Genomic DNA, 27,672 nt, shown 5'->3' with positions numbered 1-27,672 from the left:
GTGGGGCCTTAGGTGTAGGCCTTGAGGCTTCACAATCAAAACTAACGGAGGGTGTTCAGGCGTGCCACTGCTATCTTCAGCATGGCAGATGTAAAACGAATGTTTAGCTGCTTAACCGCACATGCCCGAGAGACCAAGTTAACCCTGGAAGGTGCCTTTGTGGGGCCTTAGGTGTAGGCCTTGAGGCTCACAACCAGGATCACTCAAATACTCTAGCATATAGTGGTTGTCTCATTATTGTTCAAGAGTTTATATCGGTTTTACTCCAATAGCCCGAGCCCGCAGAGTAAGAACGAATCCAGATGAGTGCCTTTGTGGGGCCTTAGGTTTAGGCCTTGAGGCTTCCCATCAGAATCAGTTCTACACTCAAACGTTCCAGGACGATCATGGTAGAACAAATACAAGCTTAAGAATAGATCGATTACTTGCGCCCCAAGTAACTCGACTTCTCGTTATCAAGGGTTGTCGTGGATGGGTTAAGTCCACATGAAGTTCTTTTTTATGCCTTGAGACCAAGGACTTTTAGTTGATCTATTTTATATGCTCAAAAGGTTTAGAACTTGGATCTGAACAAGCTACGCACTTGTACTCCGACTTATCTCATACATGATTAAAAGCCACTTAAACAAGACAGATCCAAGGACTGAGAGATTTCTGGTTCATAAACTTGCTAGAAACAACTTGTATATATATGGACATATACATAATATTACTAGATCTATGAACGAAAAGACTGAACACAGAGAGTCGGGCAAGGTTTCACCTTGTCAGGCAAGGTTGGTCGTCTTGCGAGGATCTCTCTCTGTGATTACAAAGTGTTTAGGTGCTAGAAAGGGGATTAGGTGAAGAGTTTACAGAAGGGAATCGATACTACTGCAGGATTCATGCAAGGTAGCAGAGCTTTTACAAAGACAGAGGCTGTCTAATCTACGGGAGACTTAAGGTTGAGAGAGAAAAAGCTTGACGAAGCTTAGCTTGGAGGGTTTTCTTGGCTTGGCTGAGAGAGACAAGTTTGTAAGATTGTTTGTTTGTTTGATTGAGTGTCCTTTTCTTGATTTCTCTTTCTTCTTTTATAGCCGGTTTGACTTGGCCTTCTGCTGCAATGATCTTGCCCGAATGCCTCTGAAGGGTGGTGACTCATCAGCTTTTTACTTGTATTGCCATCCAAAAGTACTTTTGGGCTGAATAGCTGGCTGGTCTACACCACTTGGCCTTTGGGTAGGTGAGCAAGTGGCTCAAGTGGTCTGCGCTTAGTCGGGAAAAAGGCTTCTCCTGCTTCTTGGGCTTCGGCCGAACCTTGGGCTTCCTCCTCTCAGCATTTCCTTTGGGCTTGCTTCTCCTTGAGCCCAAAGTTCAGAACAACAGTCAATTAGTATCTCCCTCGGTCTCTGCTGACAAGAACTCAAATGTCTCCAACCATCTTCCTATGGCATTGTCAGAAAACAAATTACCAAAGTTAAGGATAGGCCCTAGAAATGGTGATAAAACTGCAGTACCTATTGAGGCTCTAGATATTACTTCTGACAAATCGGGTGATAGTGAATCACAGGAGATAGTGTTTCCTATTCCAAGATTAAATCCTAGGCTGACATTGGAGTGTGGTAATGCACAGCCGATGATTAATGCAGGGGCATTTGAGAGAAGCAAAGAGGATGTTAATGCGTCTAATTCCCTTAAATTTTCTCTGATTTTAAAGAAGGTAAAGTATGCCTCTGGTCACTTATTCTCTATAAATTGGGAACTTCATGAGCTTGTTTTAATTCTTATATCTTCTCCTGCAGCTGATTGATTGTGGAAAAGTTAATGTGAAGGATGTGGCATTGGACTTTGGTCTCTCACCTGATTCTTTATCTGCATCACTTGCTGTAATGCGAACTAAAAACTTACTTTTATGTTCCTGATTGGTTTCTAAAATAGTTTTAGCATGTCCGGTGCTTTCTTAAAATTTTCCTTTATGATGTAATGTTCTTCCTGCAGGATGGTACTATGGTGCCTGATGTGCAAGGAAGAATAGTTAAATGGCTTAAAGACCATTCTAACTTGGATTTAAAGCAGAAAAATGGAAAAATGAAATTAAGATCAGCAATTTCATCCATGGCTGAGTTTGGGGATTCTGATGGCTCTGAAGCTGCTTCATTATCGGAGTCTGATATGGCAAATGTAGCTGTTAAGTCAGTACCCCCACGAAGAAGACCCAAAAGCAGTATTAGGTTTCTGAAGGATGACAAAGTAATAAGCTCATCCAAGGGGATCTTTAATGACAATGGCACATTGGACAAGATTAAGGTTGATCAACCTGTCACTGATGAACAAGAAAATTTAAGTAGAGCGTCTGTCCCTGATCCTGTTGAGAAGGTAATGATTTACTTGAGATATGTTGATTATGCATGCCTTCTGAGTAGTGCATTTGGATACACGAGTGTAATCTGATTGCTTGGTCGTTAGTACCTTATGATGGACGGGCATTATGTATAAATATTGATTCTGATTTGGTTGAGTGAGTTTCGTTTTAGCATGTTATCTGTAATTCATGAGTTTTGCAATAAGCTTAAGAAAGCCAGCCTCCATGGCTTCCACAAGGTCAGGCTTTCTCTGTCATAATATGCGTTGTTAAACCATTGGGGTATATTGGTGGAGCTTAGTTTACTTATAGGTTTAGTTTAAGTGATTATGCTTAAAGGTTTCATGGGGTTTGAGCTTTATGATTGCTATAATGTACTTATTACAATAATAAAGTTAGGTCTTTATTTTGCTTTTAAATAGAATTTCTCAGTAGTAATGGAAATATGTTTACTTAAGTGTAATTTCCTACTCAAGCATTCATTACTAAGATATTTCTTGTCTTTGCAGAATCCAACGGAGGCCGATGTGTTTCAACATTCTTTGCTGACACATTCACCTAGATCAGAAGGTACTCTTCTCCTTTTCTGCTGGTTAGATGTCAGAAGTATGATTGAAGATTGTGGTTGTTCATGTGCATGTTGATTGCCTAGGGAAAAGACTTCTAATTTCTGGTTCTGGGGAGATCCATATTAGGTGAACATAGCCAATTTCCTAATAGTGTTGTACAAATCTTAATTTAATAGATTTGAATAATATCTGGAGGGTTTGGAGTATCCTTGAGTAGGAGTCGGGAAGTTGTCATATCCCATTGCTGAAAATGGTTAGGAAGTACAGTTGCATGCCTACACCGGAATTTGGATAGGCTTTGTTAGTTTGATGGTAATTTTTCCTTTCATGTTTTTTGTTCTGTATATTCTGTTGTTCAAATAGTTCATGTATAAATTAACAAGTTCATTTTTCATAGGTGTGCTTGAGATGTTTACCTTTCTGCCACTCTTGCCTCATTTATGCTCACAATCAAATTGTTAGTCTTCCTCATATAAAAAAGAACTTAAATTATTGTCTTCTATTTTTAAATCAGCTTAATTTACTGATAAGAGCTTCTGATGTTAATTTTACATTTGGCCATTATCACCGTGCATTTTTTACTATTCACCAGCAGTAAAGGCTAAGGAACGGAATGGGACTTGTGTTGACCTCATGTGATGGTAGTCAGTGTAGGAAGGACGACAAAGCTATCTTTATGCTTTGATAATTACGTTCTTTTTTGTGAAATGCCTCTACCGCGTTGTCAAGTTAAAGTTCTTTGTTTTGGGTGACATTTACTCTGTTTAAACAATTTTCTATACATGAAAAAGTGTTCTTCTTTTCAAGTTCGAAGTTAGCGTCATTTCAGAATATTCTATTGTACATTTGGAGGAATGCTAAGCAGCATACTAGTGTTGATGACCTAAATATAAGATACTTGCGTTAGTGAGGGAAGTCAGATTTGTATATAGTGCAAAATAAGAAGTTGGGAACCCCTCCAGAACATAAACATTTTAATAGATGTAATTAGGGTCTACGGTGCGCATGATCAACCAAATCAATGTTCTTTGGTTTTCAATTGTATTTTGTAGATGTAATTCTATTCCCTTAATATTTGTTCTAATTTGTTATGCTCTATTTGCTCTGTTTTTCTGGCGATGGGGAGTTACTACATTGTTATTGTACTTTTCAATGTGGTCTGTTAGTACATTTTCTGTTTGGTTGCATAAGTTTGTTGTCGTCTCTGTACTCGTTCTAGTCTTCTCTGTTTCATGCATAAGTGACCCTTGCAGCATTAGAATAGTTTCTGGTGTATTATGACTGAAAATATTGTATGATGGGCAGGTCTTTTAGCTAAACCCTTGAATTGCAGCCTTTTGCAAATGGGTCAAGAGCAGTTGGCTACTATTCCTTTGCAGGGTACCTCAGCAATTGCAAATGAAGGTCAATCGTTTTCAGTTGCAAAACCGGTTATTCCTGAATTCAAGTAAGCTTTCTTTTTTTGTAATTATTTCTATTTTGCTACATGTCAAAATTTTCTGTGCCTGTTTTGTGACGTGATGATAGCTTTTCTGAATCTTGCAAATTCATGGTTTGCAGTAAATCTGAGGCTGAAGTTCCTGGTTTTTATGTCCATCCGTATATTGAAAATAAGTTGTTGCAGATGCAGACTGGGGTGTCCTTACAAAATTCAACATATGGTATTGATACAAATTTATTTATTTTTGTTTCCATTATGTTGTTATGGGTGAGTTTGACAGGTAGTTTATTTGTCAGGTTCAAGTGAAGGAGAAATTTCACGTCTGGAGGCATCCTCCCATGCAAGTGTTTGCTGTAATCACCAAAATAAGCATCCAAAATGCTGTGATATTATTTGTAAATCCGATGAGATGAAACTAGAACAGTTGGTTAAGGCTCGAAAAATGGGAGTTCTAGAAATCTGTCCAGGCGATGAAATGGAAGGAGAGCTTATTTATTACCAGCATGGGTTGCTCAACAATGCGATTGCAAGAAAGCATTTTACTGGTATATGCAATGCACTTGTCTTCCGTTTAGTTTTATTTTCACCGTTCCTGCCTTTAGTAGAGGCATGCAATACTGTCATTTGATGTCGTGTAATATGAATATTAACTTCTGTTGTAAATACATTCTTTTGCAGATAATTTGGTATCTAATGTTGCTAAGAATCTTCCATTGGAGATTGATGCAGCACGGAGGCAAAAATGGGATGCTGTACTTGTTAACCAGTATCTTTGGGAGCTTAGGGAGGCAAAGAAGCAGGGTAGGAAGGAGAGACGGCATAAAGAAGCACAGGCTGTGCTAGCAGCTGCAACTGCTGCTGCTGCAGCCTCTTCTAGGATTTCATCATTTAGGAAAGAGGTTCTTGACGAATCTTCCCATCAGGAGGTTAATGATTTTGCTTATTTTCTCAATAAAATGTCTCTTCTTGGTCATTTATTTACTTTCATACTTTGTCATTTTATTCTTGCAGAATGTGACGAAGTTGAATACTTCTGGTGGGAGGTCCAGCTTTTCCTCACAGATGATGCTGCGACCTAAAGAGACATTTCCGAGGGTGGCTGTTCCCAGGATTTCTGTGGAAAAACACTCTGGTTTTGTTCATTCAGTCACTGATTCTTCCAAAGAACATCCTAGATCTTGTGACATCTGCAGACGTTATGAAACGTTGTTAAACCCGATCTTAGTCTGTTGTAGTTGCAAGGTATTCATGCCTTTCTTATGGGTTTACTTTGATTAGACTTGCTACTCGGCTTGGTTTATGACTGATAACTAAGCCCTTTTAACAGGTTGCCATTCACTTGGATTGCTATCGTAGGACTAGAGAATCTACAGGTCCATGGTATTGTGAATTGTGTGAAGAAATGTCATCAACTCGTATTGCTGGTGCTCCTGTCAATTTTTGGGAGAAAGATCATTTTGTTGCAGAATGTGGTTTATGTGGTGGCAAAACAGGTGCATTTAGGAAGTCTTGTGATGGTAAATGGGTACATGCCTTTTGTGCCGAGGTATACTTTTCTGTTGCACACAAATGATGTCATTTACTTTTTTCAATTTTTATAGTGCTTAAAGAAATTGATGTTATTTTCTGTTTCATTTGGTAGTGGATCTTCGAGTCAACATTCAGAAGGGGGCAAGTATCTCCCATTGAGGGAATGGTATGTGTATAGGTTATGCTGTGGCAGTTGTAATGTTGAACAATTTAGATTACTGTCATTGATTTTTTTTGCTTTTTAAGAAGCATTGAACTTAATGTTCCAGCAATTATAACAATATGTCATTGAATGCCAGGAGACGATTTCTAAGTAAGAGTTTGACTTTTTCTTCTTCCCATGTGATCTTATACTTAAGTGGAAATGCTTTTTGTCTTTATAATTAGGAAACTGATTGCCAGGCATCTGTATTGTTTGTCTGCAGTGTAACTTTGGCAATTGTCAGTCAACATTTCATCCTTCCTGTGCTAGAAGTTCTGGCTTTTACATGAATGTGAAAACTTTCGGTGGAAAGATCCAACACAAGGCATACTGTGAAAAGCATAGTGCTGAGCAGAGGACGAAGGTCTATATCTATATCACCCCAAAGCCTCCATCTTTTAGGTGGTTGATGAGTTGTTCTGTTCATTTTCTTGGATTCTGAATTTATGCAGGCTGAAACACAAATACATGGAACTGAGGAGTTAGAGAACCTCAGGAAAATCAGAGTAAGTATCATTCTTGTGTTTAGTTTATTGTACATTAATTATAGTTGCTCAAATACATTTCTAAGTCGAGAAGTATACCCTAAAAAACAGAAGATTGAAGAGCAACAAATATACCAGTAGAGAGGTTTGCTTGTTGTGCTTATGTAGAGGGTAAGAAGGAAAATATAGGTTCGAGGTCTTTTCATCTTGCTGTAATGCGATAAGCAGTATCACTTTTAACTCGGGAGAAAAAAAAAACGCCGCACTCTTTTCGCTTGAGTTATCTTTATCCTTTATGACAGTTGGCAGGGACACTAGAAGTTCTTTTGTGGTAGTTTTTATTTTTTTATTTTTTTTTTCATGTATTTATAGGAGAGATTGAAGTAGTGTATCTTTAGACCCTCACCTGACTGCCAATACTTGGTTCTCTGATTGACTGACCAATGACCATGAGTGGAAACCACTTGAATGCTATACAGTTCACATGTTGCAAGTGTGTTGAAAATGTTGGGGGGTTTTGTATTTCATACGTCTTAAATAACGATTTGATGTATGTTATAGTCTTTAAGTGTGTGGTATTTTTGAAAGTATTTGTGCCTTGGTTATGATTTGATGTATGATTGTGGTCTTTAGGCGTGTCACGGTAGTTTTGAAAGTATTTGTGCCTGGGTAGCATCACTTTTTGCAACTTGTTTCTCATCTATATATATGTGGTTAGTGATATTGTTTTTGGTCCATCACTTTAACTTCTTTCAACTTGCGTTTATTTGCTTGATGAACCGAATTCCCTGATTGAATAACATGAATGATCTTTTGCTGGTTGAACTGGAGAGGGTACGACTACTTTGTGACAGAATCATCAAACGAGAAAAAAGTAAAGGTGAGGCATTTCCGTGGTTTTGTACATGGTTTTGATGCATGCTGTACATGGTTTTGATGCGTGCTTTTATTGGCTCCCTGGTTATCAATTTAGTGTCTGTTATGTTTTCATATGGCTCCTCGGAAAGAGGTTTTATGTCTTTTGCCCTTCAACTCTTTGTTGGATCCATGGGAACAGTGACTTCTTAGACCTACATATGGGCCAGTATGACCCACTTCCTTCATGGAATTATTATCCGGTGCATCTTTAGCATTGCTGGAGATCTGTAAGAAATTGAGACATATGTATGTAATGTTGGCATCTGTAATGCCAATGGAGCTGGAGTAGCATCACTAGCCACATTATTTGTACCTGACTGTTTGTAGCCTTGGTTCAGTTCTTGTTTAATCCTGTTGCCTCTGATTATCTTAAGTTGCGTATTTTCGTTCCCTTGTATTTCTAAGATACTTATCTTGTGGAGAATTTATGCTGAATAAGGTTTCTTTTGAATGCAGCGGGAACTGCTCATTTGTTCACATGACCTTCTTGCTGTGAGGAGAGATCATGTTGCTCGGACAGTGCTTGTTAATAGTCCTTTCCTGCCACCTGATGTTAGTTCTGAATCAGCTACAACATCTCTTAAAGGACATACAGATGATTACAAATCATGCAGTGATGCAATTCAAAGATCAGATGATGTGACTGTGGATAGTACAATATCAGTGAAGCGGCGGAGAGTTCCTATAACGATTGACAATGACCCAAAAACAGATGATGACAGCTCCACATCCCAAAACCATTCTACCAAAAAGCTCTTGGCGAGGCCACAAGTTTCTGAAAAACATATTCCTTGTGCAGCCTCTAGTGCTGCAACTTGTAATCTTTTGGAAGATGGAGGATGGAGGTCAAAATCTAGGAAGGTATTTTACATTTTGCATAAAATATACACACGCGCGCACATATATCTCTGGAATAAGCACAATAAGGTGTATTATAGAACTAACTGTAAACCTTCCAACTCACAGCATGCTGAGACATTTGAGAAAGAACTGGTAATGACATCGGATCAAGCATCGATGAAAAATATGAAATTACCCAAAGGATATGCATATGTTCCTGCTGATTGCATTCCAAATGAAAAGCAGATCAACCAGGATGCTTGTTCTGGTGAACAACCACAAGGAGACGGGTAGTGTCAGAAAACTTCCTCCTTTTGTTTAATCTGCCCTTGTGGAGCTCAAAAGTAATAGAGGACAAGCATTCTGTGCCCTCCATCCCATGGCATCACCCTGCCCTTCCTGGCCTGGAAACCACCACGTTTCTTGGTTTCAAAGGGAAATGGCCGAGTGGAAGCAGGAGGTTAGGTCATCGCCTTGTGCGTAAAGATTTCACGTCCTGATTTCGGATGTGTAAGTTTTGGCATCGTTGTATATTCTTGTGAGAGTTAACTGTACAGTGGGTGAGTTTCTTCCATTTACAAGTGTTGGAAGGCAGCGTGGGTTTTTCTTGTGTTTGTTAGGACTAAAGAGAAGCTCTGCCTGCTCTGTAAAGTTATTGTATATATCCTTACAATACCAATCCCCCGGATGCATCGGATTAATGGAATCGAGCGTTTAATATTTGAGCCCTGTCGTTTTTATTTTCTTAGTTGAAGTTTTGTCCAACTGACTCCAGTTTGTATGTTGGATGCTGGTAACTTAAAGTTGGTTTTCTCATATTTTATTTATTTATTTTTATTTTTCATGTTTGTAGTAAACTGAACCAAACCGGTTCGATTTGGCCCCTTTTTTGGGTTGGGGAATTGCTATTAGCATTCCAAAATTCTCATTTTGCACTCAAAATGTTCTATAATTAGAATAAAAAAAAAGAATACACTTGTGAGGAGTACAAAATGAAATTTTTAGAGTGTCCCCTTGAGTTGTCGATTTACATTTTGTGCCAGCCCTTGTAAACAGGTACCGTGCTGAATAAAAAAAAAATCAAATATTGCACAAATTAAACACAAGTATAGAACGTGATTCATGCTGCAGGAGAGGAATAAATACAATTCTTATGATTAATACAGTGGCGTATCATGCTGATTATATGAAGGTTTACTATATCTACAATATGCAGATTGCAGAACCTTTGCACACTAGGATTACAAATACCAAATTCAAGTGGTATAAATAATCATCACTTTTTAACTTCAATTGATATTTTAATGTTATTGAGATTATCTATGAAATAGTTTAAAGCTATTGGAAAGAACTAAATATTTTTATAGAGTAATTTTGAGGCGAAGTAAAAGATTTTAACATGGTCTTCGAAAGATTTTTCTTTTTTTTGCGAAAGATCTTCGAAAGATTGGCCTAAGAACACATTAATGCATGATTATTTCAAGCCACGTTCTCATACTTTCTCAGGGTTTTTTTTTTTTTTATTGCCAAACTAATGGTTGACTGCACATGTCGTTTTGATCTCCGGTTAGGTTAACATTTTCTTCGAAAGAAATTTTCTTTTTTGCTATTCAAATGACAAATGTGCAGTCATGCACCTTGTCCAGAAAAAAGGACGAAATTGTTACGTATGCTAATAAATAGGGGTGCAAAATATAATTAGAAAAAAACCGAAACCCTAATTTACCTAGCCTACTCACGTGACTCGCACGTGCAAGCCCATCTCTCAATAGCATCAAATACTAAAACCCTAGCAGCCATCCCTTCCCACTTCTTCAAACTCACCTTCGGCCGCAGAGCAGAGAGAGCCTCCGAGAAGAACCTTCAATCGTCGAAAATGGTGGCCCCGAAGAAGACGAAGAAGACCCACGAGAGCATCAACACCAGGCTCGCGCTGGTCATGAAGAGTGGCAAATACACTCTCGGCTACAAGACCGTCATCGATTCCCTCCGCAACTCCAAAGGCACGACCATTTCTGATCCTTTCTAATCTCCAATCTTTCTAATTATTTTCTAACTTTCTGCATTCGATTTGTGTTTTTTTTTTGGGTTTAATTTCATGTTTTGTGATTTGGGTAAATTGCAGGGAAGCTGATTATCATTTCCAACAATTGCCCGCCTCTGCGGAAATCTGAGATCGAGTACTACGCTATGCTCGCTAAGGTTGGGGTTCACCACTACAATGGAAGTAAGTGATTTATTGCCATTATATTTGGGTTTTTTTTTGTACCAGATTTATCGTATTTTTTTGCATAATCTATGGATGGGTTGCTTTTTTAGGTATGGTATGGATGTTGCATGATTGTTTATTTTGAAATAGTAAGATCAATAGATAAAAGGAAAATAGTTGTGTAAATCTGATATGGGTAGGGTAGTGTTCATCTGAATTATATGACAGTTCCTCGACTATATAATGTCGAAAAAGCGTAAATGGATGTAAACAAGTGTGACAAATAAAACGATTGTAAAGAAGCGTGTTTGATTAGTGGTGGAAATACACTGGTTGAAGAATGAACAACAATCTCAGCCATTGTTGACTTGACGATAGATATTGAATATGGGCGGTGTAGATATGATTCTTATTCTCACTTGTCTACTTTCAAGGTGGTTCTGGTGTCACACGATTTCATTGAAACTGTGACGGCTGGTGCTTAGAGGGTTTAAATTTATGGGATTTGTACTTGATGATATTCTCACTTGGCTACTTTCAAGATGGATCTGGTGTCGCACGATTTCATTGAAACTGTGACGGCTGGTGCTTAGAGGGTATAAAATTATGCCATTTGTATTGGCTGTTAGATGTTAGAACTTGTCTGACTGTGTTGATTAATCCATGATGCATGATTGCCTTGGTCTTATTTCTTAACTGTCTGGCTGGTGGATTTTCACATGGCAATATACTTCTCTGTGCGCATTCATCATTTCTGTCTTTCACCTCTTGTTCTGTTTTCGTGTGATTTAGTCTTTATTCTCTAAAATATTGGTTTGTTGTATTAGTACTTTGTTGCTTAGCCTAGTTGAGTTTCTTTCAGGTCACATTCCTTTCAATAATGTTCAACATTCTCACATGCGTGAAACACTTTTTACTACTGTCCAGTGCTTATGGAAGAAGGATAATGCCTTTTACTTAGCTATTATTTAGAATTTTCCTTTCTTCCCCCATGTATAACATAATGAGGATTTATATATGCTACGTGATTCTAATTCTTGTTTTCTTTGATAAAATGTCAAAAAGGAAATTATTTTGTTCACTATTATCTTTTCATTTGGCTGACCATTTGTTATGTTTTCAGACAACGTTGAGCTCGGTACAGCATGTGGAAAGTATTTCCGGGTGTCTTGCCTTAGCATCATTGATGCAGGTACTCCATAGTTTTCTTATCGTTTTAAGCAATTTGTTTGCGACCTAATTGATGTGAAAAACTGATTTGGCTAACTTTGTCACTTGCTACTATAATCTTCAGGTGATTCGGATATTATCAAGACGCTGCCTGGTGGTCAGTGAAGGAGAGTAGGATAATGTCTCTATATTGAACGTAGTATTTTGTTTTGAGACTTAACGTTTCTTTTCTCTGAATGAAATTCTCGATTTTGTTTGACAATGTTGTCTTGTTGCTAAGTTTTCGGATACTTAGATTTACTATGTGTAAGGTGATCTTCGTAGCGACTTAATGCAGGGCTTTTTGTGATTCGTTGAAGTTATTTTTGTTATATTAGAGAACTCATCCCGGGAACTCAGCCGTGTAAGTTTATCTTACATTGCCGGTCCCAAGCCCGGATAAAGGGGGAGGGGGAGGGCGTCAGGTAGTCGACAGCCGGCACTCCATGATCACGTCAAATCCTTATGAAAATGAATCCAGAACGAAATCGCGCTAAAGCTAGGGCGTCACCCGTAAGTGGCGCGCTGTGTGGCCCGAGCACAGTGATAAGTGAGCAAGGGTCGCTGTATCTCCATCGGCACCCTGATGCAGTGTTAAATGAGCAAGGGGGCTATAGAAACTTCTTTTCGAACGACTCCACTCAAAGTTGTTTGGGAGCATATGCTCCTATCAACTTTACACGGGACACACAAAAGAAGTACTTTGATCCTATTAGACGGGGAAGGGTGAAGAAGCTAGGATAGAAGGGTAGAGTTCAAGAGAGCAAAATGCGTTTAGGAACGTGGAATATAGGAACCTTGACGGGAAAATCTATGGAAGTAGTAGAAGTTATGGTGAGGAGAAGGATAAATATTATGTGCCTACAAGAAACTAAGTAGGTTGGTCGTAAGGCAAAGGATCTAGAAAACTCAAGGTTTAAACTATGGTATTCGGGCACAAATAGAACGAGAAACGGTGTTGACATCATCGTGGACAAGACCTTGACATAAGATGTTGTAGATGTCAAGAGGGTAAGAGATAGAATCATGGCAATCAAGATTGTAATAGGACAAGAACTTATCAATGTGATTAGTGCGTACGCACCTCAAGTAAGGTTGGATACGAGTTCGAAGGAGAAATTTTGGGAAGACCTTAGAGACTTGGTGCAAGGAATTGCTCAGACGGAGAAGTTATTTATAGGAGGAGATTTAAATGGACACGTGGGCAGGGAAACAGGCAACTATGGAGGTTTTCATGGTGGCCATGGTTTTGGGGAGAGAAACGAGGATAGGGAAGCTATCTTGGATTTTGTAATGGCATATGATCTCTTCTTAGCCAACACCTTCTTTAAGAAGAGAGAAGAACATGTGATCGCCTACAAGAGTGGGTCGTAAAAAACACAAATAGATTTTCTTCTAATGAGGAAAGGGGATCGTATAACTTGTAAGGATTGCAAAGTTATACCAGGAGAGAGCGTGGCTAATCAACATCGCTTGTTGGTGATGGATGTACATATCAAAAGAGTGAGAAAAAAGAACAAGACTTGGAAGTGCCCAAGGACTAGATGGTGGAATCTAAAAGAAGAAAAACAAGCCATTTTCAAAGAGAAAGTAATCACCCAGTGTGTGTGGGATAGAGAGGGGGAAGCTAACCAAATGTGGGATTCCATGGCTAGTTGTATCCGAAAAGTAGCAAAAGAGGTATTAGGAGAGTCCAAGGGCTTTGCCCCACACCAAAAGGAATCTTGGTGGTGGAATGAGGAGGTACAAACAAAAGTGAAGGCTAAGAAGGAATGTTGTAAAGCCTTATACAAGGATAGGACCGATGTAAATGGTGAAAGGTATAGAAAAGCGAAGCAAGAGGCGAAGAAAGCTGTGAGAGAAGCTAAGTTAGCGGCTTATGACGATATGTATAAGCGACTAGATACCAAAGAAGGAGAGTTGGATATCTATAAACTAGCTAGAGCAAGGGAAAAGAAGACAAGGGACCTAAACCAAGTGAGGTGCATCAAGGATGAGGATGGAAAGGTTCTTGCTACAGAGAACGCGGTTAAAGACAGATGGAAAGGTTATTTTCATAATCTTTTTAATGAAGGACATGAAAGGAGTGCTTCTTTAGGGGAGTTGAGTAACTCAGAAGAGTGTAGAAACTATTCTTTTTATCGTAGAATCCGGAAGGAAGAAGTGGTTGTAGCTTTGAAGAAGATGAAGCATAGAAAAGCAGTAGGCCCAGACGATATACCAATCGAAGTGTGGAAAGTTTTGGGAGAGACAGGTATAACATGGCTCATTGACCTTTTCAATAGGATTTTGAAAACGAAGAAGATGCCAAATGAGTGGCGAATGAGCACTTTGGTGCCTATCTACAAGAATAAGGGCGATGTACAAAATTGCATGAACTATAGGGGTATTAAGCTAATGAGTCATACAATGAAGCTTTGGGAGAGAGTCATTGAGCATAGATTGAGGCAAGAGACACGGGTTTCGGACAACCAATTCGGGTTCATGCCAGGGCGCTCAACCATGGAGGCAATCTATCTCTTACGAAGATTGATGGAAAGATATAAAGATGGGAAAAAGGATTTACACATGGTCTTTATAGATTTGGAAAAAGCGTATGATAGGGTCCCAAGAGACATTCTTTGGAGGATTTTAGAGAAGAAATGAGTACGAGTAGCATATATCCAAGCTATACAGGATATGTATGAAGGAGCAAAGACTGCTGTAAGAACTCATGAAGGACAAACCGAAAGCTTTCCCATAACTGTAGGATTACATCAAGGCTCATCCTTAAGTCCTTACCTTTTTGCGTTGGTAATGGATGAGTTAACAGGACATATTCAAGATGATATTCCTTGGTGTATGCTTTTCGCAGATGATATAGTGTTGATAGATGAAACTCATGAAGGGGTAAATGCAAAGCTTAACCTTTGGAGAGAAGTGTTTGAATCTAAAGGTCTTCGCCTAAGCCGATCAAAGACAGAATATATGGAGTGCAAGTTCAGTGCAAATGGAGGCCAAAACGAGTTAGGGGTGAGGATCGGAGATCAAGAAATACCAAAGAGCGACCGTTTTCGTTACCTAGGATCTATCTTGCAAAAGAACGGAGAATTAGATGGAGATCTCAACCATAGAATACAAGCTGGATGGATGAAGTGGAAGAGTGCATCCGGCGTGTTGTGTGACCGTCGTATGCCACTGAAGCTCAAGGGAAAATTTTATAGGACGGCAATAAGGCCGGCGATGCTGTATGGCACAGAATGTTGGGCGGTGAAGCATCAACACGTACACAAAATGGGTGTAGCGGAGATGAGGATGCTTCGTTGGATGTGTGGGCACACGAGAAAGGATAAGATTAGGAATGAGGATATCCGGGGTAAAGTAGGAGTAGCCGAAATTGAAGGAAAGATGAGAGAAAATCGGTTATGGTGGTTTGGACATGTGCAAAGAAGGTCTACTGACGCTCCGATTAGAAGATGCGATTATATGACAGAGGTTCAGGGCCGAAGGGGTAGAGGAAGACCTAGGAAAACTTTGGAAGAGACCCTAAGAAAAGACTTAGAGTACTTGGATCTAACGGAGGACATGACACAGGACATAACACAATGGCGTTCTAAGATTCATATAGCCGATCCCACTCAGTGACTTGGATTTTCCAAGTCTCCAATCGAGAAGTTTTCCTCACTCGGGAAATTAAGGGAACACTACCTCAACCTACATGCTCCACTCACAAAGCTTCAACATACAAGCTTCAACAAAAGAAAATTCAAAGAACTTAGCGAAGAAGGCTTTGGTGTATTTAACACAATACGTTGAAATAAAGGAAAGCTTATTTATTGATATCCCCGATAAGTTGCAAATATGTACATATACTTGAGTCAAAATAAACAAACAAGAGGGAGCCTTCACAAAGGTTGCTTAGGAGAAGTCTCAGCAGTCGGTAGAGCCCCAGAAAGAGAAGGCACCGGAGGGGGATCATTCGGAGCCTCAGTACTGGACAAAACCCTAGAAGGAAGAGGCATCAGAGGTTGATCATTTGGAGCTTCATTACGCGGTACAGCCCCAGAAGACGAAGGCAATAAATGCCTTTGGAACAAACCCACAAATCTCTGATGATCAAGTAAAACCTGACCATCAGATTCCTTCATCTGGTCAAGCTTCATCTTCATGTTTGTAGCATAGTCATGTGCGAGCCGGTGCAACTGTTTATTCTCATGCTTGAGCCCTCTAATCTCCTGTTTGAGACTCATCACTTCAGCCGCCAATGATTCAACTTGGCGGGTTCGAGCAAATAGGCGTTGGGCCATATTAGACACAGAACCTGCACACTGAACACTGAGAGCCAGAGAATCCTTAACAGCCAACTCATCAGACCGTTTGGAAAGTAGTTTGTTATCTTTGGGAGTGAGAAGGTTCCTGGCCACTACCGCAGCGGTCATATCATTCTTCATCACGGAATCCCCAACGGTAAGAGGACCAGTAGGGGAGACGAAGGATGGGCGCCATATGTTGTCTGGAGAAGGCGGGGCTGCCTCTTCAACAAAGTTCAAGTCAAAACGACGGTCGGAGGGGCCAGACATTTTCAAAGGTGTTGAAGAGAGAAGAGGTCGGACAAATCAAGATCTTAGAAGTGCAAGAATGGAGCTTCTACTGGTGGATATTCAAGTGTGCTTTGGAACTTAATGTCAGCCCCTATAAAAATCTGCACTTGACGAAGCTTCAGAAATCGAAGAGGCGCCTGCTCAGAAATCGAAGAGGCGTTTGCTTTCTCAAAAGCTGGGCTACTCAGAGACCACGAGGGTCGATCTCAGAAATCGAAGAGGCGTTTGCTTTCTCAAAAGCTGGGCTGCTCAAAGACCACGAAGGCCGATCTCAGAAATCGAAGAGGCTTGCTTTCTCAAAAGCTGGGCTGCTAAGAGACCACGAGGGTCGATCTCAGAAATCGAAGAGGCACCTACTTTTCCAGCCTTGTCAGCACCTGTCACACGCACACTCAGCTTTGCGGAAATTATGGGCATTCTGTCGAAGATTTCTGGCGAAGTAGAAAGCACATGAATCGTACTGTTCAATCACCTACTTCCTACACGCAACAGTAACTCATGGGTACCACAGATAACTTTGCCAAAGTTCTCTGACAAAGTTGAGACACGTGAAGCTTGCAGCTCCCGCTACATCGCTCTGACCAAGAAGGGTAAAAGAATTGCAAAGAAACAACTGTAACAAAGTTTAGACACATAAATTTTGAAGGTCTAGCTACCATATTATTACCCACAAGGGTAAAGGAACAGTACCACTGCTAGATAATTGGAAAGTCCCGGTGTGTCGACCTCTGTGCTTCGTGGCAAGGTAGACTAGCAAACATGCCCAACCTTTACTCACATTCGAGAAAACACTCCCAACAGGATTGCTTGCTCCAAAATCGAAGAGGCACTGCCCTCTGAATCTCGAGAGCCAGACTCCCAACATGATTACTTTCTCAAAAATCGAAGAGAGGGTAAAGGAACAGTACCACTGCTGGATAATTGGAAAGTCCTTGTGTGTCAACCTTTGTGCTTCGTGGCAAGGTAAACTAGCAAACATGCCCAACCTTTACTCACATTCGAGAAAACACTCCCAACAAGATTGCTTGCTCCAAAATCGAAGAGGCACCGCCCTCCGAATCTCGAGAGCCAGACTCCCAACATGATTACTTTCTCAAAAATCGAAGAGGGTAAAAGAACAGTACCACTGCTGGATAATTGGAAAGTCCCTGTGTGTCAACCTCTGTGCTTCGTGGCAAGGTAGACTAGCAAACATGCCCAACCTTTACTCACATTCAAGAAAACACTCCCAACAAGATTGCTTGCTCCAAAATCGAAGAGGCACCGCCCTCCGAATCTCGAGAGCCAGACTCCCAACATGATTACTTTCTAAAAAATCGAAGAGACACCGCTCTCCGAATCTCGAGAGCCAGACCCCCAGCAGGATTGCTTTCTCAAAAATCGAAGAGGCATCGTTCTCCGAATCTCGAGAGCCAGATCCCCAACAGGATTGCTTGTTCGAAAACCGAAGAGGCACCACTTTCCCAACTTCAAGAGCTGGATCTCCTTGGATAAAGCTTGTCTGTAATCTTCACACGCAACATCAACTTTCCAGATACCATAGACCACTTTTTCAAAGTGCTCTGACAGAGTTAAAACATGTGAAGCTGGCAGCTCCCACTACCGTGCTATGACCAAGCAGGGTAAAGGAATAGCATTATTACTTGATGTTAGGGAGACTCCTATATATGTCGACCTCCATCCTTAACGGACAGGCAGACCTGCAAAAATGCTCAACCCTTTCTCTTATCTGAGAGGGCATTCCCAACGAAGCCTTTCGAAATATTTAGCTTTCTTTCCCCCCGATAATACCTCTGTAAACAAGCTATACTAGAGCAAGAATATCTCATATCATCAGGGTTAAAAGCAAGAGTATCCCATATCATGCTTTTTCCCTGTCTTTTCCTTTGGCCTTGTTCTTACCTGCAAGACAAGGAGAAAGAGAGCAATCAGTCAGCACTTGTAATCAAGCTTCCAGCCAGGAACTGACTGCCTGGAACCCCTTACCTGATTACTTACCTGGCATTGCTCTCGAGTACTCATCTTCAACATCTTATGCTTCCAGGGAAGATACCGCATCTGCCTGAGGAACAGATAGGGCAAGTGAGAATGATACAAGGAAGCATGTGGAGACAAGCGTAACAGCACACGTGCCGATACATCCACTACTCTGTCAAAAGCAAAAGTATCACATATCAGCAGGGTCGAACGTACTCTAGATTTGATGGACTTGTTTTGACCCTCAAATTCTTCAGTCGGCCTTATACTCTGGAGGAAACCAGAAAACCCTCCAGCCCGGTTCAAGAATAAGCCTGTGGAAAGTTACTTCTTCAAAAGCAAAAGTATCCCATATCATCTTTTCTCATTTTTCTTCTCTTTATCCTTCATGCTGCCTGCAAGATAGGGAGAATGTGAACAATCAGCCGGAGCTCTGATTGCTTACCTTGTCTGTCACCTCTTTCAGCAGATCCCCTAGCCCGGCGACTCGGGGACTCCTACTACATGGTTTGTATCGCGCTTGACCAAGCCTGAAACTACAAGTAAACTTCAAGTGAAATTGATACATTACCTTGTGCATCTCCACCAGTTACAGATACCACCCCTGGATGGAGGAAGAGTACTTCCAGAGAAGATGCCACATCTACCTATGAGACAGATAAGGCAAGTCAAGACGATACCACACTCCAGTACTTAGAAGTTTCGTGGTTATGAGATCATTCTCCCACAATATTTCCTAATGTCATTTGTACTAAATCATTCACTTGTACTCACTAAAGGAGAGCTTGAACCTATGTACTTGTGTAAACCCTTCACAATTAATGAGAACTCCTCTATTTCGTGGACGTAGCCAATCTGGGTGAACCACGTACATCTTGTGTTTGCTTTCCTATCTCTATCCATTTATATACTTATCCACACTAATGACCGGAGCAATCTAGCGAAGATCACAAAAAGTGACCGTTTTCGCTACCTAGGATCTATCTTGTAAGAGAACGGAGAATTAGATGGAGATCTCAACCATAGAATACAAGCTGGATGGATGAAGTGTAAGAGTGCATCCGGCGTGTTGTGTGACCGTTGTATGCCACTGAAGCTCAAGGGAAAATTTTATAGGACGGTAATAAGGTCAGCGATGTTGTATGGCACAGAATGTTGGGCGGTGAAGTATCAACACATACACAAAATGGGTGTAGCGGAGATGAGGATGCTTCGTGGGATGTATGGGCACACGATAAAGGATAAGATTGGGAATGAGGATATCCGAGGTAAAGTAGGAGTAGCCAAAATTGAAGGAAATATGAGAGAAAATCAGTTCCGGTGGTTTGGACATGTGCAAAGAAGGCCTACTGACGCTCCGGTTCGAAAATGTGACTATGGGACAGAGGTTCAGGGCCGAAGGGGTAGAGGAAGACCTAGGAAAACTTTGGAAGAGACCCTAAGAAAAGACTTGAGTACTTGGATCTAACGGAGGACATGACACAAAACCGAGCGCAATGGCGTTCTAGGATTCATATAGCCGACCCCACTTAGTGGGAAAAGGCTTTGTTGTTGTTGTTGTTGTTGTAGAGAACTCATCCCGGGCTTTTTCCTTCTGTTTTTGTGTTTTGTGTTGTGGTTGACTTACCCATGTTGTTTACATAATCTTCAAAGTTGGGAGGAATTCCTCCTAACTCCTGAGAGATTTTTGATGTTTGGGCTCCTCCGAGGAGTTTTTGATCCACGGAGACCAAACTCATGTTTAAGTTCATCACGAACACGACAGGAGGCGGTTTGTGATCTACACGCTATGTTGGTTGTGAACATCTATATGCATGATCAGATCGTTGAACATTTTGGGGTATGTGTAAATATTTTAAAATAAACATCGAATTCATTCATTGTATTCATATAGGGTCAAGGAGTGTAGATGTAAAAAATCATCAAAATCAGAGTTAAAATAACCATTAAATCTTGATTTTTCGTTGATAACCATCGAAAAGTTTTGTCCCGTTACTTGATCACTGAATGTTTGTTTTTTGTGATTTTTGGCGTATGCGATCTGGAAGCATATACAAACAAGTTTGATGATTGGATCGTTGAAATTAGTTTCGTAGAATACGTATCCCATCAAAACGATAGGTTCACTAGCACTTGGAGTTTATTTATACTTTCATTAAGTAAAACATAAGATTTTGTGGTATCCACTAGTGTAAATATTTTAAATTGAAGATCAAGTTTATTCATTGTATTCATATAGGGTCAAGGAGTGTAGTTGTAAAAAATCATCAAAATCGGAGTTAAAATAACCGTTAAATTGTGATTTTTCGTTGGTAACCGTCGAAATTTTTTGTCCCGTTACTTGATCTCTAAAAGTTTGTTTTCTGTGATTTTTAGCGTATGCGATCTCGAAGTATATACAAACAAATTCGACGGTTGGATTGTTGAAATTAGTTTCGTAGAATGCATATCCCATCAAAACGACAAATTCACTAACAGTTAAGAGTTTATTCATACTTTCATTAAGTATAACATAAGATTTTGTGGTATCCACTAGCGTAAATATTTTAAATTGAAGATCAAGTTCATTCATTGTATTCATATAGGGTCAAGGAGTGTAGCTGTAAAAAAATTATCAAAATCAGAGTTAAAATAACCCTTAAATCATGAATTTTCATTGATAATCGTCGAAAAGTTTTGTCCCGTTACTTGATCTCTGAATATTTGTTTTTTCCAATTTTTTGTGTATGCGATCTCAAAGTATATACAAACATGTTTGATGGTTAGATCGTTGAAACTAGTTTTGTAGAACGTGTATCCCATCAAAACAATTAATTCACTAACACTTAAAGAGTTTATTCATACTATTATTAAGTATAACATAAGATTTTATGGTATCCACTAGTGTAAATATTTTAAATTGAAGATCGAGTTCATTCATTGTATTAGAATAGGGTCAAGGAGTGTAGCTGTAAAAAATTATCAAAATCAGAGTTAAAATAACCGTTAAATAGTGATTTTTCGTTGATTTCCGTCGAAAAGTTTTGTCCCGTTACTTAATCTCTGAATGTTAGTTTTTTGCAATTTTTGGTGTATGCAATCTTGAAGCATATACAAACAAGTTTGACTGTTGGATCATTGAAATTAGTTTTGTAAAATACGTATCCCATCAAAACGATAGATTAATTAACACTTGGAGTTTATTTATACTTTCATTAAGTATAACATAAGATTTTGTGGTATCCACTAGTGTAAATATTTTAAATTAAAGATCGAATTCATTCCTTATATTCATATAGGGTCAAGGAGTGTAATTGTAAAAAAATAATCAAAATCGGAGTTAAAATAACCGTTAAATCGTGATTTTTCGTTGATAACCGTCGAAAAGTTTTGTCCAATTACTTCATATCTGAATGTTTGTTTTTTGTAATTTTTGGCGTATGCGATCTAGAAGTATATACAAACATGTTTGACGGTTGAATCGTTGAAAATAGTTTCATAGAATGCGTATCTCATCAAAACAATAGATTCACTAACACTTGAGAGTTTATTCATACTTTCATTAAGTATAACATAAGATTTTGTGGTATCCACTAGTGTAAATATTTTAAATCGAAGATCGAGTTCATTCATTGTATTCGTATAGGGTCAAGGAGTGTAGCTGTAAAAAATCATCAAAATCGAAGTTCAAATAACCGTTAAATCATGATTTTTCGTTGGTAACCGTCGAAAAGTTTTGTCCCGTTACTTGATCTCTGAATGTTTGATCTTTTCGATTTTTGGTGTATGCGATCTTGAAGCATATGCAAACAAGTTTGACGGTTAGATCGTTGAAATTAGTTTCTTAGAATATGAATCCCATCAAAAAGATAGATTGACTAACACTTGGAGTTTATTTATACTATCATCAAGTATAACATAAGATTTTGTGGTATGTAAATATTTTAAATTGAAGATTGAATTCATTCATTGTATTCATATAGGGTCAAGGAGTAGCTGCAAAAAATCATCAAAATCGAAGTTAAAATAACCCTTAAATCGTGATTTTTCGTTTATAATCGTCGAAAACTTTTGTCCCGTTACTTGATCCCTGAACGTTTGTTTTTTACAATTTTTGGCGTATGGGATCTTGAAGTGTATACAAACATGTTCGACAGTTGGATCGTTGAAACTAGTTTCGTAGAATACGTATCCCATCAAAACAATAGATTCACTAACACTTAAGAGTTTATTCATACTTTCATTAAGTATATCCACTAGTGTAAATATTTTAAATTGAAGATCGAGTTCATTCATTGTATTCGTATAGGGTCAGAGAGTGTAGCTGTAAAAAATCATCAAAATCGGAGTTAAAATAACTGTTAAATCGTGATTTTTCGTTGATAACCGTCGAAAAGTTTTGTCCCTTTACTTGATCTTTGAATGTTTGTTTTTTGTGATTTTTTGCTAATGCAATCTCGAAGCATGTACAAACAGGTTTGGCGGTTGGATCGTTGAAATTAGTTTCGTAGAATGCTTATCCCATCAAAACGATAGATTCACTAACACTTAAAATTTATTGATACTTTCATTAAGTATAACATAAGATTTTGTTGTATCCACTAATGTAAATATTTTAAATTGAAGATCGAATTCATTCATTGTATTCATATAGGGTCAATGAGTGTAGTTGTAAAAAATCATCAAAATCAGAGTTAAAATAACCGTTAAATCGTGATTTTTCGTTGACAACCGTCGAAAAGTTTTGTCCCATTACTTGATCTCTGAATGTTTGTTTTTTCCAATTTTTGGCGTAAGCGATCTCGAAGTATATACAAACATGTTTGACAGTTGGATCGTTGAAACTAGTTTCGTAAAATGGGCATCTCATCAAAACAATAAATTCCCTAACACTTAAGAGTTTATTCATACTTTCATTAAGTAGTGTAAATATTTTAAATTGAAGATCGAGTTCTTTCATTATATTCGTATAGGGTCAAGAAGTGTAGCTGTAAAAAATCATCAAAATCGAAGTTAAAATAACCGTTAAATCGTGATTTTTCGTTGATAACCGTCGAAAAGTTTTATCCCGTTACTTGATCTCTGAATGTTTGTTTTTTGCGATTTTTGACGTATGCGATCTCAAAGCATTTACAAACAAGTTTGACGGTTGGATCGTTGAAATTAGTATCGTAGAATTTGTATCCCATCAAGTTCAATGGTATATATATTTGTTAAGTAGCTTTAAATTTATTTATTTTGTATGTATAAAACTTAAGAAATTGAATGGTAAGTATATTTAAGCCGATCCAATTGTCATCAATTTTTAATATTTAATTAAGTAGAAGAGATATGATTGGTTCAATGTGATTTTGGTTTGTAGCAAAAGTATGAAATTCAAAGCAAACCAACAATTTGGATTGGTTGGTTTCGTCAATTTGATGCACACCTTTATTATGATATAGTAATATTTTAATGAGAAATTTTATTTAAACCCATGTAATCTATCTCTACACCCAACTTACTTACTACACCCATATTATTTTTAATTAAACTATCGATATCTTTTTAAACCCAAATTTATTACCTAAACTACCCTCACAAACTCAATTCAATATGTAAATTTATCTTTACACCCATGATATTAACTTATTGAATTTGGGTTTTTTTCCGAGTTTTCTGATTGCGGTGACGGCGAAGTCTCCCTCTCTCCCTCTCTCCTTCTCTCCTCCCGCTTTCTCCTCTTCATTTAATATTGGAGCTTCGTCATCTCTTAGAATCTGCTCCCCTGAGCTTACAAGAATGAAGTAAGCAAAAGAAATCTCATCTGCTCCTTTCTTTTTCGTGGAGCATGATGCAGCAACAAATATTGATCATGCTCCCTGTAGTTAAACATCTGATGTTTCTTGGGTGTAACTGCTTTTTTCTCATTTAGTCTCTTTCATAAGTAATAGGTGATACTTATTCTGTAACATAATTGAATCTGAAAAAATGGTGGTCAAGCTTGTAACATTCTTCATGCTGCGGGACCGTCAAAGGTACTATTTTTTAGCAAACTTGCTAATGTTTTATATTTTACTGCACATATCCTGGAGTGTTTCACTTCGTGTTAATGTGAATAATTTTGTTGTGGTCATGTTTTATTTTTCCCCAATCTCTGTATCCTCCAAAACTATCTTTGAATCGTTGGTTATATTTTCATTCTGGGATTGTGAGATATAGATGGGTTTTTGTACAAATGGTAGGTTGAGATTTGCACATGAAGAACCAAAAAATGAGTGTTTTATTGACAGTGATGACCTTCAATTTTCACGAAAATCAGACAGAAGACAGTCCCTACTCATGGGATAAGAGAAAGGATTTATGCATAAGCGTCATTACCAGCTATTATCCTATGATTCTATAGGATAAGAGAAAGGATTTATGCATAAGCGTCATTACCAGCTATTATCCTATGATTCTATGTACCCAGCAAGGTAAATATTATCTTCTGCTTTCCTTTCATTTACTGCGATTTTCACCATGGATCTTGCTTGTTTTTTGGTTGTATCATGGTAAGAGTTTGATTATTGGGTTTTGGGTTCGTTGATACAATTTTGTTTTATTGTTAAATTCATTTTGTACTTTATGGTAATAATGCAATAGGGTAAAAAAGACACTTCTCATTTAAAATTTCAGCTGGGTGTAGAAAAAGGTTGCATGGTTCAAATAAAATTTCCCTAATTTAATATAGAAAGTCTAAGGTTACGCTCACATAATTGACAAGTTTGATATTTATTTATCTTAACTAGCTCATTTTACTTATATGTGCACATGATTGATGTCACGTATGTCGTTTTGATCTCCGGTTAGGTTAACATTTTCTTCCAAAGAAATTTTCTTTTTTGTTATTCAAATGACAAATGTGCAGTTATGCACCTTGCTCAGAAACAAGGACGAAATTGTTACGTATGCTAATAAATAGGGGTGCCAAATATAATTAGAAAAAAACCGAAACCCTAAGGCCATCTCCAACCGAAGGGTCCAGAGGGCCAGATGGCCGAAAATAGCCCTAAAACCGTCTCCAACCGAGGGCTAGGCCAGAGGGCTCTGGAATCTGGGAGGGCCCCACGGGATCGGAGAGGGCTGGAGGGCTGGAGGGCTGGCTGCTTTCGGCCAGCCAGCCAGCCCCGGGCTGGCTATTTTTTTTTTTAATGATTTCCTATTGCTGTCGGTTTTAACCGACAGCATTAAAAAATAATTGGAAAAAAAATAAGTTGTTGTTTTTAAATTTAAGTTGTTGTAGTTTTTAAATTTAAATAATAAATTATGTTTGGTCCTATGGCCCTTTGGCCTTCGGTTGGAGACGGTTTTTTGTGACAGGGCTAAAACGAGCCCTTTGGCCCTCTGGCTCTCGGTTGGAGATGGAGGTAAATATGACCCTGTACTGTTCATTAAAATATTAATATCTTGGGAAATCTTGGAGGACTAGAGGGCTCAACGAGCCCTCTGGCCAGCCCTTGTTGGAGATGGCCTAATAGACCTCGCCAACTCACGTGCAAGCCCATCTCTTAGCATCAAATACTAAAACCCTAGCAGCCATCCCTTCCCACTTCTTCAAACCCGTTCACCTTCGGCCGCAGAGCAGAGAGAGAGTCTCCGAGAAGAACCTTCAATCGTCGAAAATGGTGGCTCCGAAGAAGACGAAGAAGACCCACGAGAGCATCAATACCAGGCTCGCGCTGGTCATGAAGAGTGGCAAATACACTCTCGGCTACAAGACCGTCATCGATTCCCTCCGCAACTCCAAAGGCACGACCATTTCTGATCCTTTCTAATCTCCAATCTTTCTAATTATTTTCTAACTTTCTGCATTCGATTTGTGATTTTTTGGGGTTTAATTTCATGTTTTGTGATTTGGGTAAATTGCAGGGAAGCTGATTATCATTTCCAACAATTGCCCGCCTCTGCGGAAATCTGAGATCGAGTACTATGCTATGCTCGCCAAGGTTGGGGTTCACCACTACAATGGAAGTATGTGATTTATTGCCATTATATTTGGGTTTTTTTTTATACCAGATTTATCGTATTTTTTTGCATAATCTATGTATGGGTTGCTTTTTTATGTTTGATATGGATGTTGCATGATTGTTTATTTTGAAATAGTAAGATCAATAGATAAAAGGAAAATAGTTGTGTAAATCTGATATGGGTAGGGTAGTGTTCATCTGAATTATATGACAGTTCCTCGACTATATAATGTCGAAAAAGCGTAAATGGATGTAAAGAAGTTTGACAAATAAAATGATTGTAAAGAAGCGTGTTTGATTAGTGGTGGAAATACACTGGTTGAAGAATGAACAACAATCTCAGCCATTGTTGACTTGACGATAGATATTGAATATGGGCGGTGTAGATATGATTCTTATTCTCACTTGTCTACTTTCAAGATGGTTCTGGTGTCACACGATTTCATTGAAACTGTGATGGCCGGTGCTTAGAGGGTTTAAATTTATGGGATTTGTATTGGCTGTTAGATGTTAGAACTTGTCTGACTGTGTTGATTAATCCATGATGCATGATTGCCTCAGTCTTATTTCTTAACTGTCTGGCTGGTGGATTTTCACATGGCAATATACTTTTCTGTGCGCTTTCATCAGTTCTGTCTTTCACCTCTTGTTCTGTTTTCGTGTGATTTAGTCTTTGTTCTCTAAAATATTGGTTTGTTGTATTAGTACTTTGTTGCTTAGCCTAGTCGAGTTTCTTTCAGGTCGCATTCCTCTCAATAATGTTCGACATTCTCACATGCGTGAAACACTTTTTACTACTGTCCACTGCTTATGGAAGAAGGATAATGCCTTTTACTTAGCTATTATTTAGGATTTTCCTTTCTTCCAGTACGACATAATGAGGATTTATATATGCTACGTGATTCTAATCCTTGTGTTTTTTGATAAAATGTCAAAAAATAAATTATTTTGTTCACTATTATCTTTTCATCTGGCTGACCATTTGTTATGTTTTCAGACAACGTTGAGCTCGGTACAGCATGTGGAAAGTATTTCCGGGTGTCTTGCCTTAGCATCATTGATGCAGGTACTCCATAGTTTTCTTATCGTTTTAAGCAATTTGTTTGCGACCTAATTGATGTGAAAAACTGATTTGGCTAACTTTGTCACTTGCTACTATAATCTTCAGGTGATTCGGATATTATCAAGACACTGCCTGGTGGTCAGTGAAGGAGAGTAGGATAATGGCTCTATATTGAACGTAGTATTTTGTTTTGAGACTTAACGTTTCTTTTCTCTTAATGAAATTCTCGATTTTGTTTGACAATGTTGTCTTGTTGCTAAGTTTTCGGATACTTAGATTTACTATATGTGTAAGGTGATCTTCGTAGCAACTTAATGCATGGCATTTTGAGTTTCGTTGAA

General features: G+C 38.7%; 3 protein-coding genes across 4 annotated transcripts; all 3 read left to right on the top strand.

The window, feature by feature from the left end:
• Positions 1-1,426: 1,426 nt before the first annotated feature.
• Positions 1,427-9,046, top strand: LOC126631432 (uncharacterized). Its single transcript, XM_050301559.1, has 15 exons — positions 1,427-1,699; positions 1,782-1,865; positions 1,978-2,355; positions 2,851-2,911; positions 4,216-4,357; positions 4,471-4,571; positions 4,648-4,896; positions 5,030-5,277; positions 5,363-5,593; positions 5,679-5,897; positions 5,994-6,047; positions 6,307-6,447; positions 6,536-6,589; positions 7,943-8,347; positions 8,453-9,046. Exons 1-15 carry the CDS (start codon positions 1,427-1,429, stop codon positions 8,618-8,620), a joined length of 2,808 nt encoding a protein of 935 aa, XP_050157516.1. The 3' UTR covers positions 8,621-9,046.
• Positions 9,047-10,122: 1,076 nt separating this feature from the next.
• On the top strand, positions 10,123-27,672 carry LOC126632334 (60S ribosomal protein L30-like). Of its 2 annotated transcripts, XR_007626712.1 has the most exons (5): positions 10,123-10,329; positions 10,452-10,553; positions 11,659-11,727; positions 11,830-12,016; positions 27,626-27,672. XR_007626712.1 is itself a non-coding variant. In XM_050302709.1 (4 exons), the coding sequence occupies exons 1-4, from the start codon at positions 10,203-10,205 to the stop codon at positions 11,868-11,870; spliced, it is 339 nt and encodes a 112-aa protein (XP_050158666.1). In that variant the 5' UTR covers positions 10,123-10,202; the 3' UTR covers positions 11,871-12,063. The 2 variants fall into 2 exon arrangements, 1 of the variants encoding a protein (XP_050158666.1); XM_050302709.1 differs by lacking the exon at positions 27,626-27,672 and having other exon boundaries at positions 11,830-12,063.
• On the top strand, positions 25,813-27,672 carry LOC126632336 (60S ribosomal protein L30-like). The gene is made up of 4 exons (XM_050302711.1): positions 25,813-26,050; positions 26,171-26,272; positions 27,266-27,334; positions 27,437-27,672. Exons 1-4 carry the CDS (start codon positions 25,924-25,926, stop codon positions 27,475-27,477), a joined length of 339 nt encoding a protein of 112 aa, XP_050158668.1. The 5' UTR covers positions 25,813-25,923; the 3' UTR covers positions 27,478-27,672.

This window comes from Malus sylvestris, chromosome 8 (genome assembly GCF_916048215.2).
Source record: "Malus sylvestris chromosome 8, drMalSylv7.2, whole genome shotgun sequence".
In the NCBI taxonomy this organism is placed as follows: Eukaryota; Viridiplantae; Streptophyta; class Magnoliopsida; order Rosales; family Rosaceae; genus Malus; species Malus sylvestris.
Note: the sequence above shows the minus strand (reverse complement) of the source record. Positions and strands in the feature narration are given on the sequence as shown.